Source organism: Eubalaena glacialis, chromosome 2 (assembly GCF_028564815.1).
Source record: "Eubalaena glacialis isolate mEubGla1 chromosome 2, mEubGla1.1.hap2.+ XY, whole genome shotgun sequence".
NCBI classification, from domain to species: domain Eukaryota; kingdom Metazoa; phylum Chordata; class Mammalia; order Artiodactyla; family Balaenidae; genus Eubalaena; species Eubalaena glacialis.
In genome coordinates this window covers 194,680,262-194,693,215 of record NC_083717.1, presented here as the reverse complement: position 1 = coordinate 194,693,215, position 12,954 = coordinate 194,680,262, and the positions used below count along the sequence as shown (strand labels likewise).

The 12,954-nt window shown below is 63.8% G+C and overlaps 1 protein-coding gene across 1 annotated transcript; it reads left to right on the top strand.

The window, feature by feature from the left end:
* Window positions 1-518: 518 nt before the first annotated feature.
* Window positions 519-11,843, top strand: TMEM179 (transmembrane protein 179). Its single transcript, XM_061182924.1, has 4 exons — window positions 519-823; window positions 8,142-8,279; window positions 9,999-10,077; window positions 11,553-11,843. Exons 1-4 carry the CDS (start codon window positions 519-521, stop codon window positions 11,730-11,732), a joined length of 702 nt encoding a protein of 233 aa, XP_061038907.1. The 3' UTR covers window positions 11,733-11,843.
* The last annotated feature ends 1,111 nt before the right edge of the window (window positions 11,844-12,954 follow it).

Here is a 12,954-nt window from a genome sequence, read left to right as displayed (position 1 = left end):
ATGGGCATCTTGGATCCGTCCCTGTGAATCCCTCTCTCCTAGCCTCCTTTCCTTAACACCAGTGGGGCAACTGGGGACCTGGGAACCATCCAGTGTGAGGCCCACACAGGTAGCTCCTGGTACCAGAGTCGGGTCTCGGTAAGCCGACATAGCAATCTTCCCATTCCCTCTCCTGGTTTCCATTCCGCTTCTGCGTCGGTACACCCGTTCTCCAGCGTGGCCCACACCCACCCATTGTCCCCTTTGCCCCCTTCCGCGCCGCGAGCCCCCCGGTATCTGTCCGTGGCGCTGACCGCAGGCGCGGCCCGCGCTCGGCCGCTGCGCACGCGTCCCGGGCGGGGCGCGCAGGACCCCGCCGGCGCCGCCACTGCGCAGCCTCCCGCGCCGATCCGGCCTGGCCTGCGCGCGGCGCCGGGAGACTCCCGCGGCCCCGCCTCCCGGCCTGCGCCCCTCGCCCCGCGTCGCCAGCCAGCCCTGCGGCCTCCTCCGGCCGCTTCCTCGGCCCGCCTGGCCCCGCCATGGCGCTCAACAATTTCCTCTTCGCGCAGTGCGTCTGCTACTTCCTGGCCTTTCTGTTCAGCTTCGTGGTGGTGGTGCCGCTGTCCGAGAATGGCCACGACTTCCGCGGCCGCTGCCTGCTCTTCACCGAGGGCATGTGGCTGAGCGCCAACCTGACGGTGCAGGAGCGCGAGCGCTTCACCGTGCAGGAGTGGGGCCCGCCGGCCGCCTGCCGCTTCAGCCTGCTGGCCAGCCTCCTCTCGCTGTTGCTCGCCGCGGCGCACGCCTGGCGCACGCTCTTCTTCCTCTGCAAGGGACACGAGGGGTAAGTGGGGGCCTCGAAGCTGCCCTGCACCGACAGACGCAGCCCTTACCCCTGGCACGGCCCCCCTCCCGTGCCTGCAGCGCCCCAGGCTCTCCCCTGACAAGCAGGAGCGTAAGTCCCTGCATCTTCCCGTGGTCTCAGAGGCCCGAAAATATCAACCATCGGCCCTCACCACTTCCAGGGAAACTGCCCTTTGTCTGCACGCAGAACCGAGGGACCGTGGCGTTCTCCGTACCAGGCCAGTGCTTCCCTCTCCAAGTGCGCATCACCATGCACACCCCGGGGTGCAAATTTTGCATCGTCATCTCGGAGCCGATTTGGGCCTCCCTCTCTGGCCCAGCGGGGCCCACACCCGTCAGCACCGCGGACAGCTCCCAGCCGGGTTCGGGCCTGCTCCCAGCTCCGGGTGGACGGGGAGGGACCAGGCAGACAGGCAGGGGGCCGACCAGGCTAACAGGGGATCCTCCCCTCGTTCCCATCCTCCTGGGAAGGAAAGCCGGAGGGAAGGCCCTCGAGGCCCACCGCTACCGCACACACCTTGGCTGGGGGATGCGGGAGAGGGAGCGGCAGGTGTGTGAGGCCCCGCTAGCCTCCCTTCCCCCGGCCTCCATTTTCCTCTTCACCTTCTCCTGTCCTGGCTCTATTTTGTGAGAGAGCGGGATGTGGGTGCCTGGGCTGGGGTTCTCAGCCGGTAACACTCCCTGGGCCTCTACCTCTGTGGGACCCTGTGTGGCCCGCCCCACCCACGCCCAGGCTGTGGATCCCTGCGCCCTGGAGCGGCCAGGTCTCCTGCAGAGGTCCCGGGAGGCCACTCCTGCCTGTTGCCTGCCCTCACATCTACGTGAAGGCTTGGAAGTCCACGCCTTCTCCCAAACTCTGCCCCCACCCTCACCCCCATCCATCATCTATTGGCAGTTTTTAGTGGCTTTTCACTTCTTTCGGGGAGGTGGGGCTCTGAGATTGTGAGTGGGCAGGGACTCCTGAGAGCTCTCAGCTTGGCTTTGGCATGGAGAGAGGGGCTGGAGAGAGGAAGGGGGGCTGCAGGTTGAAGAGGAAAGGGACAGCTGAGGCTGGGGGGAGAGGGGTGAAATCCCAGCAACCCATGTGTATGAGTTTCCAGGGGCTGCTGTAACAAAGCACCACAAACTGGGGCTTAAGACAATTTATTCTCTTACACTTCTGGAGGCCAGAAGCCCAAAATTAAGGTGTTGTCAAGGTTGGTTTCTTCTGGGGGGTTAATATTTTCCAGGCCTCTTCCTAGCTCCTGGCGGCCGCTGCAACCCCTGATGTCCCTTGGCTTAGGCCTTTATCACTCCAATCTCTGTCTCCCTCTCCACATGGCCTCTTCTCTCTCTCTTTCCTTCTTCTTATAAGGATACTAGTCATTGGATTTAGGGCCCACCCTAAATCCAGGATGACCTCATCCTGAGATCTTTAGCTTAATGACACCCACAAAGACCCTATTTCCAAATAAGGTCACATTCACAGGTACTGGGGGTGCAGATGTGGGCATACGTTGTCAGGGGACGCAATTCAACCCAGTGCACTAAAGTTCTGCATTTGGGGTCTGCAGAAGCCATGTGTCAGCCCAGGGCGTCCTCCAGGTGCTGTGTGCGGGGTGGGGGCTCTTCCCAGGGTGAGCCCAGGCCAGTCCCAGGGGGGCGCCTGCTCTGCTCCTCCTTCCCTCCACCCGCACGATGGCTGGTGTCCCGAGGAGGCTTTGAGACACCATCTGCACCTGTGGTGCCAAGCCCACGTGGTACCCAGTCGGAGTCTCCAGTGCAGGTTGGGGCTGGAGAAGCATCTCTGATTATGAGACAGGGTCTGAGGTCAGGGTCTGCTGACAGGGCGGTCAGCAGGCGGGGTAGGTCGAGGTCCCTTCAGTCTGGGAAGCTGAGGGCAGTGGGCACAGGCCAGGTGGGGGCCACGGCTTGGTCATCCGCTCACGCCCATGGTTCCAGCTTGTCCCTACAAGACAGGTGACCTCAAGGCATTCAGGGTCTACCTGGCGAGGACACGTAAGCAGCTTTCTAGGTGGGGCCCAGCCCCCCGTGGCTCTGAGTGGTGGGGGTTTCAGAGGCACCATCAGAGGCTGGGAGCAGAGCAGTGGAAGTCCAGAGCCTGCAAGTGAGGAAACCTGGTCACGCAGGACTGCCTGTTTCACACAAGTTGGGCAGCAAACCTAGGAACCTAGGGACAGCGTCTGCCCTTTGTCATCTCATAGAAGGTGTCCATCAGCTCTGTGAAACCGTCCCCAGCCCCATTTTAAAGACAGAAAACTGAGGCTTGGGAGTGTACCTGCCTCCCTGTGCTCTTTCACTGTGCCCGTCCCCTGAGGACAGAGGGAGCCTGTGCTCCCATGGAGGTGGCCTGGTTGGAGGAACATTTAGGGTCCTCTGTCCCTTTGCATCAGTCCTAGGGGCTCATCTGTCCTACCACCAATGGCCTCGACCATGGCAGCCAAGGCTGGGCCAGGCCTCTCTTCTCCGGGGACATCTGTTGCGGAATGTCCTTCTCAGCCGTCAGGAATCCCGGCCCAAGGCCACGTGGTTGTCCGCTGCCCGCTCGCACCCTGTCCACCACACAAGCCAGTTGGCAGTTGGTCAGCTGTGATGACATCTGTCACAAGTGTCATCCTTTCTTCTTGGTTCGGGTTGTAGGAGCAGGTCAAAGCTCTTGTGGATGTCCAGGCCATGGCTATGCACCTGAGGGGACCCTGGGCTGGCTGAACCCAAGGCGCACACGTACCTTGTTCACCTCTGTGTGCTCAGGGCTGAGCACGGGGCATGGTGCCCAGGAGTCACCAAATTAGTGATTGTTGAGTGAATGACAGAAAGATTCCTGCCCCCTGAGGTTTGCTGCTTCACAGCCACTCATGGGCCCTGATGCCTTTGCAGATTCACAGTCTGAACAAGGGGTCAGCCCTCTGGGCTTGCTGCTTCAGCCAGGTGTGGACCTGCGGGAAGGCTGGCTCTGCCTCATCCAGCCACGGGCAGGACGGTCAGCTGAGGGCAGCCAATTCCGGCACAGTTGTTGGTCAAGCTGCATAGACCAGGCGAGCAGGTGCTGGGTGGGTAAAGGGACTCGGGACAGCCAGGAGGCCGGGAAGGGCAGGTGGAGAGAGCAGTGTGATGAACCATGGCTCTCAGGGGTGTTGATGGCCACTGGACATCCGGCCCATGAAGGACACCACTGCCCTCCTTAGACTTGGGTTTTTAGAGGGCCCTGCCTGCTTAGGGTTTAGTGTGCACCCTAATTCTCCTAAGAGTCCAACTTCAGACCGAGACCCAGGGTGGAACCCTACACTTTGATCTGTGTGAGGGGCTCACGGCTGCGTCTCGAGCTTGTGGTCAGACGCGGTGTCCGTGGTACCAGCTCCCTCCTCGTGCAGTGTGTGTCTCTGTGCAGATTGGGGACCCCTGATGGCTTGTGCCCAGGGGTGTGACGGGTAAGGGGTCGGGGCAGCTTTTTGTACAGGGGGTGTCATCCTGGTTGCTGGCTGGGGGAAGGAGTGAGTGGTCAGCGGCACCTGTGGCTTCCTGGGGCATTGCTGTTTCAGGCCCCTGGCTGAGCTGAGGGTGAGTCTTGGGCCTGGGGGCCGGGCAGCTTTGCCGGTCCAGGTGGCAGTGGTTTGTGATTGACGGCTGGGGAGCGCTGGGTTAAAACAACCCATCTGCCTGCCCACACGTGTCCCTCAGCCTGCAAATCGCTCCCAGGGCTTCCCAGGATAGCTGTCACCATGGAGACGGCACATCCAGGCAGGGCACCCTGAGAGGTAGCGGGAGAAAGATGAAGTTAACCCTGTGAGTGCTGGGCTCCCGTTCCTGACCACTGCCCCGGCCCGTCCTTGGGAGGAGGGGGTGGGAGTCGTGTTGTGAACTCTGGGGGGGCCGGGGCCAAGTGAGGCTCTCACGCACCCGATTCTTCAAAAATCTGTAAAGCCAGAGCAGATGTCAAGGAAATGACCAGAAACCGATGGGAAGGGTAAGAGGAGGCTGCTGGCTGGCAGGACCCCAGCATGAGCCCTTCCCGTGGGGTCTCGTGGGATGGAGACCCCAATACTGTGCCCATTTAATAGGGATGCGGCTGGAGTGTTGGTGGTTTCTGGCTCTCAGAGACTGTGCTGTAAATCGCCCTCAGAGGTGGGAAGGGGCAGCTTTCTGACGGGTCGGCTCTCTCAGGCCCGCTGTGCCAGGGGTTCCATGAGGGCACTTCCGTCCACACAGGGGGTGAGGAGCCCTCCTGGGCCTCTAGAATTCGGTACAGAATGGGGGGGTTGTGGCCCCTCCCCAACGAGAAGGAACAGGATTTGCCGCCGGCTGGTCGGCCCGCTGGCCTGCTCTCCGCACCCTGGCCATCCCTCCTCCCAGGAGCCCCACTGGGGGCAGGGTTCCTGGGGGGATGGCAGAGGCCTGTCAGCAGGTGGAGGGCACCTAGGGAACCGCCGTCCCAGTGAGCTGGACTTCTGTGCCAAGAGCGGCCTGCTCCTTTGCTCTGCCTGTGGAAGCTCGTCCCTGGCCTCCCTGGGACCACCATGTTCTCCTTGGCTGGAGCCAACTGTCCATCCAAGATGGAGATGCCAGGGGCGTAGGCTCTGGGTAGCCTCTGCTTTCCTCGGAGCACCAGCTCCTGGGAAGGGGGGCTCCAGTGGGCTGGGCCTTCCCCAACCCCCGAGCCCCACCCAGCCCCATGCTGCCCCATGGGGGGTACAGCTGGCCGTGAGCCCGTCTCCAAATCTGGTTCCCAAGGGTGACTCAGCAGCTTCTCCATCCCTGCTTCCTGCACCCCATCTCCTGTGGCAACACAGGCCCCAGTCCGAGGGCTCCAGGTGTGCCCCTGGCTTGGGGGTCAGAGGGCAGTGAGCCCGACCCGGCCTGGATGATGGGCTGAGGTCTGTCCTGGGGGGATGCGAGCTCATGAGTGGCCCCGCAGCTACGTGCCCTTCACCCACATAAGCTCCCTCGGTTCCCACCATAACCCGATGTTACAGAGCAGAAATCGAGGCCCCCAGAGTGCCTTGCAGAGTGAAGGTCACACAGCTGGCAAAGGGCAGACCGGGCTTGACACCACCTCTGCTCGGTGACAGCTTCGGAGGGGGATGGGCTATAACGTACCTCTCTTCATAACTATAGGCCACTGACCCCTAGTTCGAGCTCTCAGGGCCAGATGGATTTTGCAGTTCAGAATTGTGTCCATCAGGGTCCCAGGTGGAGATTGATGACCGCCCAAGTGAGGAGAACCTGAGGACTAAGGTGTGGGCCAGGTGTGGGACCCTGTCACCACCCCCGGCCGAGGGGCTGGGCAGGGTTACGTGGATGAGGCCGCCCAGAGGGACAACCTTTGGTGGAGGGACACTGCCAGCCTGAGGCTGCCCCCAGGAGGGACCTGGGGATGAACAGCTCCCCCACCCCCACTGTCACATTCCCCCTGGGACCCCATTGGCTGGATGCAACCAGGAGCCAGGGAGAGGGTAGCCCCCTCCGGTCGGCCCCCCCGGTGGAGGATGGAGGCGACGTGACCTGAAGAGCAGCAGCCCACGATGGTCCAGTTCGGGCAGGGATTACGGTGCCACCCTCAAAGGGTGAGACACAGCAGGGCGGGCAGCTTGAGACTCAAGCACAGTAAACATACAGCCTTGACCCTGAGCTGGGCAAGGACCATGGATGCCCGGTGAGTGCAGGCGAGCTTGCGCTGCCTGGACCAGTCTTTGGAGAATTGGGGATGGGGGGCTGTGGCGGGCGTGGAGCTTCCTGCGCACGGCTCTCACCTTCGTCCCCTTGGCCTGGATCCTGGGTATGGAGGCCCCACGTGTATGCGGGAGCGTGAGTGCAAACATGGGGCCAGGCCCGCTGTCCCTGCCCTTGCAGGTGTGATTGTTGGGGTCTCAGGAGCGTCCTCGCCCCTCCTCTGACGCTCTTGTCGGGGTGGCTCAAGCCCTCCCAGCCTTGGTACTCAGCAGGGCGGCCCTGGATTGGGCCTGTTGACAGCAGCCCTGCGGGATCTTTCCCTGGAGATGCGGACGGTCCCGGCTGTGACAAAGCAGCCTGGTCATTCGTGCTGTGGGTTGGGCACTGGTGACCTCGGTTTACCGTCTGCCCGTTTTTCTGAGGCAGCTCCTGGGCCGAGACTGCGGCATCCGTGCTGCGTTGTCCTTGGGGCCCAGCACAGGGCGGGTGGAGGCCCAGAAACGTCCGGCGGGTGGATAAACGAAAGAAAGAAACAACAGACGCAGGAGCCGTGCCTCCATCGCCGCTTGGCCTCGGCCGATGGTCACTGCGTCCGGTGACAATAACTTTGATGCTTTCTTGGCTGAAACCCCAGCTGACACCTCGTTTAGTGAATGTTCCCCGTGAAGCCAGATTTGGTCAATCATTTCTCCCAGATTCAATGTACTGAAAGCACTGATGTTCACATCAAACCTGCAGCAGGTTAGATGTAGGTCTAGGCTGCTGTCCCACGTGAGGGAGTTCCCTCTGCCCACGCCACCCCTGCCATGGGACAGCCCTGTGCCCCCTGCCCCCTGTGGCATCAGCTCGGCCGCCTGCTCTCCTGCAGGACTCTGAATCTCCAGGGGGTGGTTTGGAGATGGTGGGACAGTGGATGCTTGCGGGCCGGCAGGAGAGTCTGGTGGGTGGGGGTTCCCACCACGTCCCTTCCCCCACCCGCCGTGCCATCGAAGGGCAAATGTCGGTGCCTCTGAAAGCACCCCAGTGGGGGCCGTGCTCCCATGGACCCTGGAGAGGCCCTGGCCCCGTGGGGCAGTGCAGCCTGGCCCTGAGCGAGCTCTGCCCTCTCGGCCCTGCCTCCTGGGTCCCCCAGGTGCCCGCTCTGGTCACCCCTTGGCCTTTCAGGTTTCAGTGGAGAAATCAGAGCAGGGTCACAGACCCCTATGCAGGAGCAGGCCAGCTGCATTGATGACTGTGTGGGTAAATGGCCTTGGTGGGTGCCCGCGAGGGTGATCCACCTTGAAAGGCTGTCTGACCTTTTCAGCATGGGTGCTGGTTCTGATGCTTCAGGACCAGGCGGCCTTGGGTTTGAATGGTGGCCGTGACTCCGCTATAAGATGGTCCCCACTCCCGGGCTTTGGGGGGACGGACTGGGCAGCTCTGGCCGGCGCGTGGGCCTGTGGGGTGAGGAACGCTGCCGGAGGGGAAGCGACCTCTGGTGACCCCACTTGGCCCTACCCCGTCATCTGGGGCCCAGACCCCAGCTGGGACCCCGAGGGTGGGGGGCTGCCTTCCCGCTGCCGCCTGGCCCTGCAGCGGTGCTGTGGAGACCGGGGGTGGCGCAGTGACACCCCCTCCCGCCCTCGCTGCAGCTCCTTCCTCTACGCCTTCCTGAACCTGCTGGTCAGCGCCTTCGTGGTCTTCCTGGTCTTCATCGCCAGCACCATCGTGAGCGTGGGCTTCACCATGTGGTGTGATGCTGTCACTGAGAAGGGCACCGTGCCCCACAGGTGCGCCCTGGGCCCCGCCCGCCGCTCCTGGGATGACGTCTTCCTGCACGAACCCCGCCCTGCGCCCGCAGCTTTGCTCATCCCACCCGTTCCCCCGCCTGTGCACACCTGGCCGCCCCTGCCCTGGGGCCCGTACCCCCTTCCCAGTTCAGGGAGCCCACAGCGGCTTCACGCAAGAGCAGGGGCCCCACAAACCCTGGGGGTGGATCGGGGTATGGTGGGGATGGAGGCCCAGGAGGTCGGAGGTTCCGGCTTCCCCATCATTGCTGGCACGTGGTTGGGTGACGGGACCCCACAGGGTGGGCTCCAGGTCCTGGAAGGCCCCGGAGAGCCGGCCCTGTGCTGCCGTTGGGGGCAGAGGCCTGGGCCCAGGTGTGGTAATAAGGAGGCTGTGGAATATGAGGGTGGAGGGGGTGGGGACGGTGAGGGACGGGAGGGGAAGTTTCTGGTCGGAGGGCGTCAGGGACAGAGGCCTTCGGGGCTGGGACGGAGGCTCTGGGCCCTGAGCCAGGGGCCATCTCTGGCTTGGGGGCGGCCCAAGGTGGAGCATGGTGACTGCCTGACCCCCGGCAAAGGGCTGCCCACTGCCCAGCCCTAAGGGGCATTGTCCAGTGCCCCAGGCTATTCCCCTGGAAAGGCAGGGACCCTTGGGTTACCTCTTCCAGAGACTCCAGATTCTTTCTTTAAGAAAAATCAGATCTGGAACCTTAAAGTATAGAATGGACAAAAGATCCGAAGTGGGCGGGGGCAGGGGGCATCTACCTGCTTATCCTGCACCTTCACCTTGGGGGTCCCCGGGGTGCCTCTGTAGCAGCTTGGGGCACACAACAGAGGGAAGTTCAAGCACCCTGGGTGGGTGGCTCTTTTGGGGTCCACACCAGGGCAGCCCCTCTGTGGGCTGGGGTCTTGCCCATGCTCAGCTGCGCCCTGCCTGATGGGCCCCCGGCCACCTGCTTCCTCACCCCGCCCCCGCCCAGAGCCCTCGGAGCATGAGCAGGCCCCTGGGTATGGCCTTGGGCTTCTCTAGAAAGAGTTTCTTTACCCTCACAAACTCCATTTCCAGCCCTTAAGCCCCATCCTCCAGCCCCTTGCAGGGCGTGCCTGGGCCTCTGGGCCTCCCTCTTCCAGGCATCACGCTCCCGTTAACGTGTCCTGACATCTCGGGATGCTACGGGCCCCTGAGCCCAGGCCTCATTCACTCCAGGCTTCTGAGGCTGGCCTGGCCCAGCCTGTCTACAGACAAGGAGCTTGTGGGGGTCACTAGCACTTTGTAGTTTGCCCTGCTAGTTCCCGCTGGTTACATTGGCCTGTGCTGCCAGCCCCAGGAGGTGAAGGGTGAGCGGGTCAGGTGGCTGGGGCTGCCCCCATGGATGCCCATGGCGCTTCAGTCGGGCTACTGTGTAGCTCAGTCCGGGGACCAAGGGGCTAGAAGCAGCAGCCCTGCACCCCTGCTTCTGAGGCCCCTGGCTCTGCGGTGCTGTGGAGCTGCGGGGGCCAAGGCTGGAGTCTCCAGGAGAGTAACGGGCAGCGCTGGTGGCCCCCACTGTCCAGCGCCAGATGGGGGCCGGGTCTGCAGGTTCCCTGCCCCACCCGTGGGGCCCCACCCCACCTGTCTGCCCCACCTTGGGGACAGCCGCTCGCCGTTTGGGGGTGATGCTCTGCTCCCCCCAAGCTTGGTCCCCCAGCGGTCCCCATCCACCCTGCGTCTTGCCGTTTTAGCTGCGAGGAGCTCCAGGACGTCGACTTGGAACTGAACGCGGACAACTCTGCCTTCTATGATCAGCTCGCGGTCGCCCAGGTGGGTGGCGCTGCCCAGGCGGACGGCAGGCGTGCATTGTTGGGCAGGGGGCAATCGCCCAGGTGGGTGGCGCTGCCCAGGCGGATGGCAGGCATGCATTGCTGGGCTGGGGGCCATTCACTCCTGAACATTCACTGAGTGCACAGCGAACCCATCCCCTCACCCCACCCGGGGCAGGAAGCACACTCGTAGCTAAGGACGGTGCCAGGCAGAGGAGATGGAGCTGAGTGAGCCCTGTGCTGGGGGAGCAGTCGGGAAGGCTTCCCAGCGGACGGCTGGATCTTGGAGACTGAGAGGATGCTTGCAGGGGGTGGGGAGGGGTGGGCTGTGGGGCGTCCGAGGAGGAGGGAACAGCACGAGCTAACTGCAGAAGCGGGGAGGCCTGGGGAGTGAGGGGGTGGCTCTGTGCCTGGTGGTGCTGGGAAGGAAGCCGGGCGTCATCCTGGGTCTGCAGTGCCGGGGCCGGGAGTCTGGATTCTGGTCCTGGCACCAAGTGGGCCCTCAGATAGGCGCTTGAGGGCTCACAGTGAGTCCCGAGAGAGGGATGCCGAGGCAGTGTCTGAGGAAGGGTGTCCCAGGAGGGGATCCGCCCCTGCATTTGGAGGAGCCCCCCAGCCACTGTTGGGGAGACCCTTCTCCTCCAGCCCTGCCCTTGTATCAGCTTCGTCCCCTGCCCTCCAGGAGACCATGGGGCAACTCTGGGGACCCTGTCTGCTGGAACACAGGCATGTCGGGACATGTGGTCAGAGAGGGCCTGTCCCTCAAAATCTGCATCTGACCCTGACGATGACCCTGATGGCAGGGATGACGGGGCCCCCTGGGCAGGGGGTGGGTCCTTTCAGCACGGGGCAGGGCTCACCAGCCTCCAGGTCCACCTCTGGACCCGCATTGGCCAGTGGCTGGTCTGAGGACTCTTTCTACGGCGAGGAGCCCTGTAGGGGGTGCTGGACGTCGTGTGGGTCCAGCTGAGATGAGCGGAGCCTGCCAGAGACACCTTCATGCAAATTTAGTGGGAAATGCTCCAGCCTGAATTTATGGAATTTATGCCGATCAGATCAAGGAAGGTACAGGCTAAGTCTGATGACAAACACCCTCAATTGAGTCAGTTTAATTGCAGCTCGAGGCTGGTTCTGATTAAACCGTTTCCCCTTCAACTGTTTGGAAACAGCAGATAAAGGTCAATTTGTTCCGGCGATTGGAAGAGGCTCCATTACGGATGAAACGAGCTCCCTTGGAGCCGAGCGGCCCCAGCTCCTCCCGGGCCCTGTCTGGGCGCGAGGGTGGGCAGAGTTCCCAAAGCATTTGCACAGCTTGGGGGCCGGGAGGGCCGCCAGATGCCGGGGGTGACGTCCCCGTCCTGTCCTGTCCCCGCAGCACCTCCTTCCTTCCCCAGCGGGTCCGTCCTTTTCCCGGGGGGGCGGGTGGTGGCCACTGGGTCTGGCTGGCCCCCTCACGCCGCCCTCTGCCCCCCACAGTTTGGCCTCTGGGCCTCGTGGCTGGCCTGGCTGGCCATCACCATCCTGGCCTTCCTGAAAGTCTACCACAACTACCGCCAGGAGGACCTGCTGGACAAACTGGTCCACGAGAAGGAGCTGCTGCTGGCCAGGCCGGCCCCCCATGCCGCCTTCCAGGGCGAGAAGAGCGCCGTCATCTAGGCCTGGCCCCGGACGCCCCGTCCAGGGCACATGGCCTGCCCTGGGGCCGCGGCCGGGGCTCTGCCCGGCCCCCCGCAACTTGCATGCCTCCCCTCGGCACTGCGTGTACTGAGCGACCCCCTCACCAGGCGCCCCGTTCCCAGCCTGAGCGGCGTGGCAGCCGACGGGGGTGGGAGGGCCTCCCCCAGGTGCCACGCGGGGGCAACGGGCCTGTCCCCGTGTCAGCCTGGAGGGACGCCCTCCGGCCAGCGGGCTGGCTGTGGTCTCCCCGCTCCCCGGGCCTCGGCTGGATGCCATCTGCGTGATTTCCTGCAAGGTTCCGTGGCAGCAGCCTGAGTCCCCAGCGTGACCCCACCGGCCCGCGATGGTCACACGTCATTCTTGTCACTTGCTCCTGAGCCGCGTGTGGGCAAGAATCCCACCACCTGCAAGAAAGAGCCGAATGTGGGACGGAGCTGCCCTCTGGCCCCGGGTGGTCCCCACCCAGGGCTGAGTCCCCTCTGCTGCGACTCCAGAGCCCCTGGGTCCAGACTAGTCTCAGCGCAAGAAGCACAGGCACGGGGGGCTGGGCCTGGGGTCAGGTGGTGGCTTCGCGGGCGTCCTGGGGACTTGCCTGGGGCGGCCCCGGGGGCCCCCGTGCGGGCTGGGCCTGTGCTTGTGGGGCGGAGACAGGGACTCCAGATGTGGAGGTGCCGTTTCGCAGGGGAGCGGGGGCCGGGTGCCGCTGCGGGTGTCTGTGTGCATGTGAGGACGTGAGGGTGTGCGTGTGCATGTGTGTGATGTGGGTGCGCATGTGGTCAGAGTGTGTGCGTGTGTGAGTGTGCGCATGGGCCTGCATGGCGCGGTGTGAGCGCGTGTGAATGTGGGTGTGAGTGTGCAGGTGAGCGTGCCCATGCACAGGTGTGTGGGAGCGTGCAGGTGTGGGTGGAGACCAGAGCGGGCGGCTGTCTGCAACCCCGTCCCCGGGTGCCCCCAGGGCCCCTTGCACCCCAGAGGAGGGGGCTGCCTTCCCAACTCAGGAGGCCCCGAGGGCACGGTCCTGCCCCCTCGGCAGCAGGTGGTGGAGCTGGGAGGGGAACTGGGACCCTGGAGCTCGGCGACAAGCCACCGGGGGCTGCTTGGCTGTGGACGCCCCTCCTCTCGGGGCTCCCCGGCTTCCGCACCCTGTCCTCCGTGTCCTGTCCGGGATTGGGGTGCCCGAGGTGTAAGCACGCCCTGCCCC

Bases quoted from the DNA above. Each gene is read 5' to 3' on its own strand.
- TMEM179 (XM_061182924.1), top strand. From the start codon at position 519: ATGGCGCTCAACAATTTCCTCTTCGCGCAGTGCGTCTGCTACTTCCTG. The intron at 824-8,141 runs GTAAGTGGGGGC...CCCTCGCTGCAG, and splicing joins CTCTGCAAGGGACACGAGGG to CTCCTTCCTCTACGCCTTCC. The intron at 10,078-11,552 runs GTGGGTGGCGCT...TGCCCCCCACAG, and splicing joins ATCAGCTCGCGGTCGCCCAG to TTTGGCCTCTGGGCCTCGTG.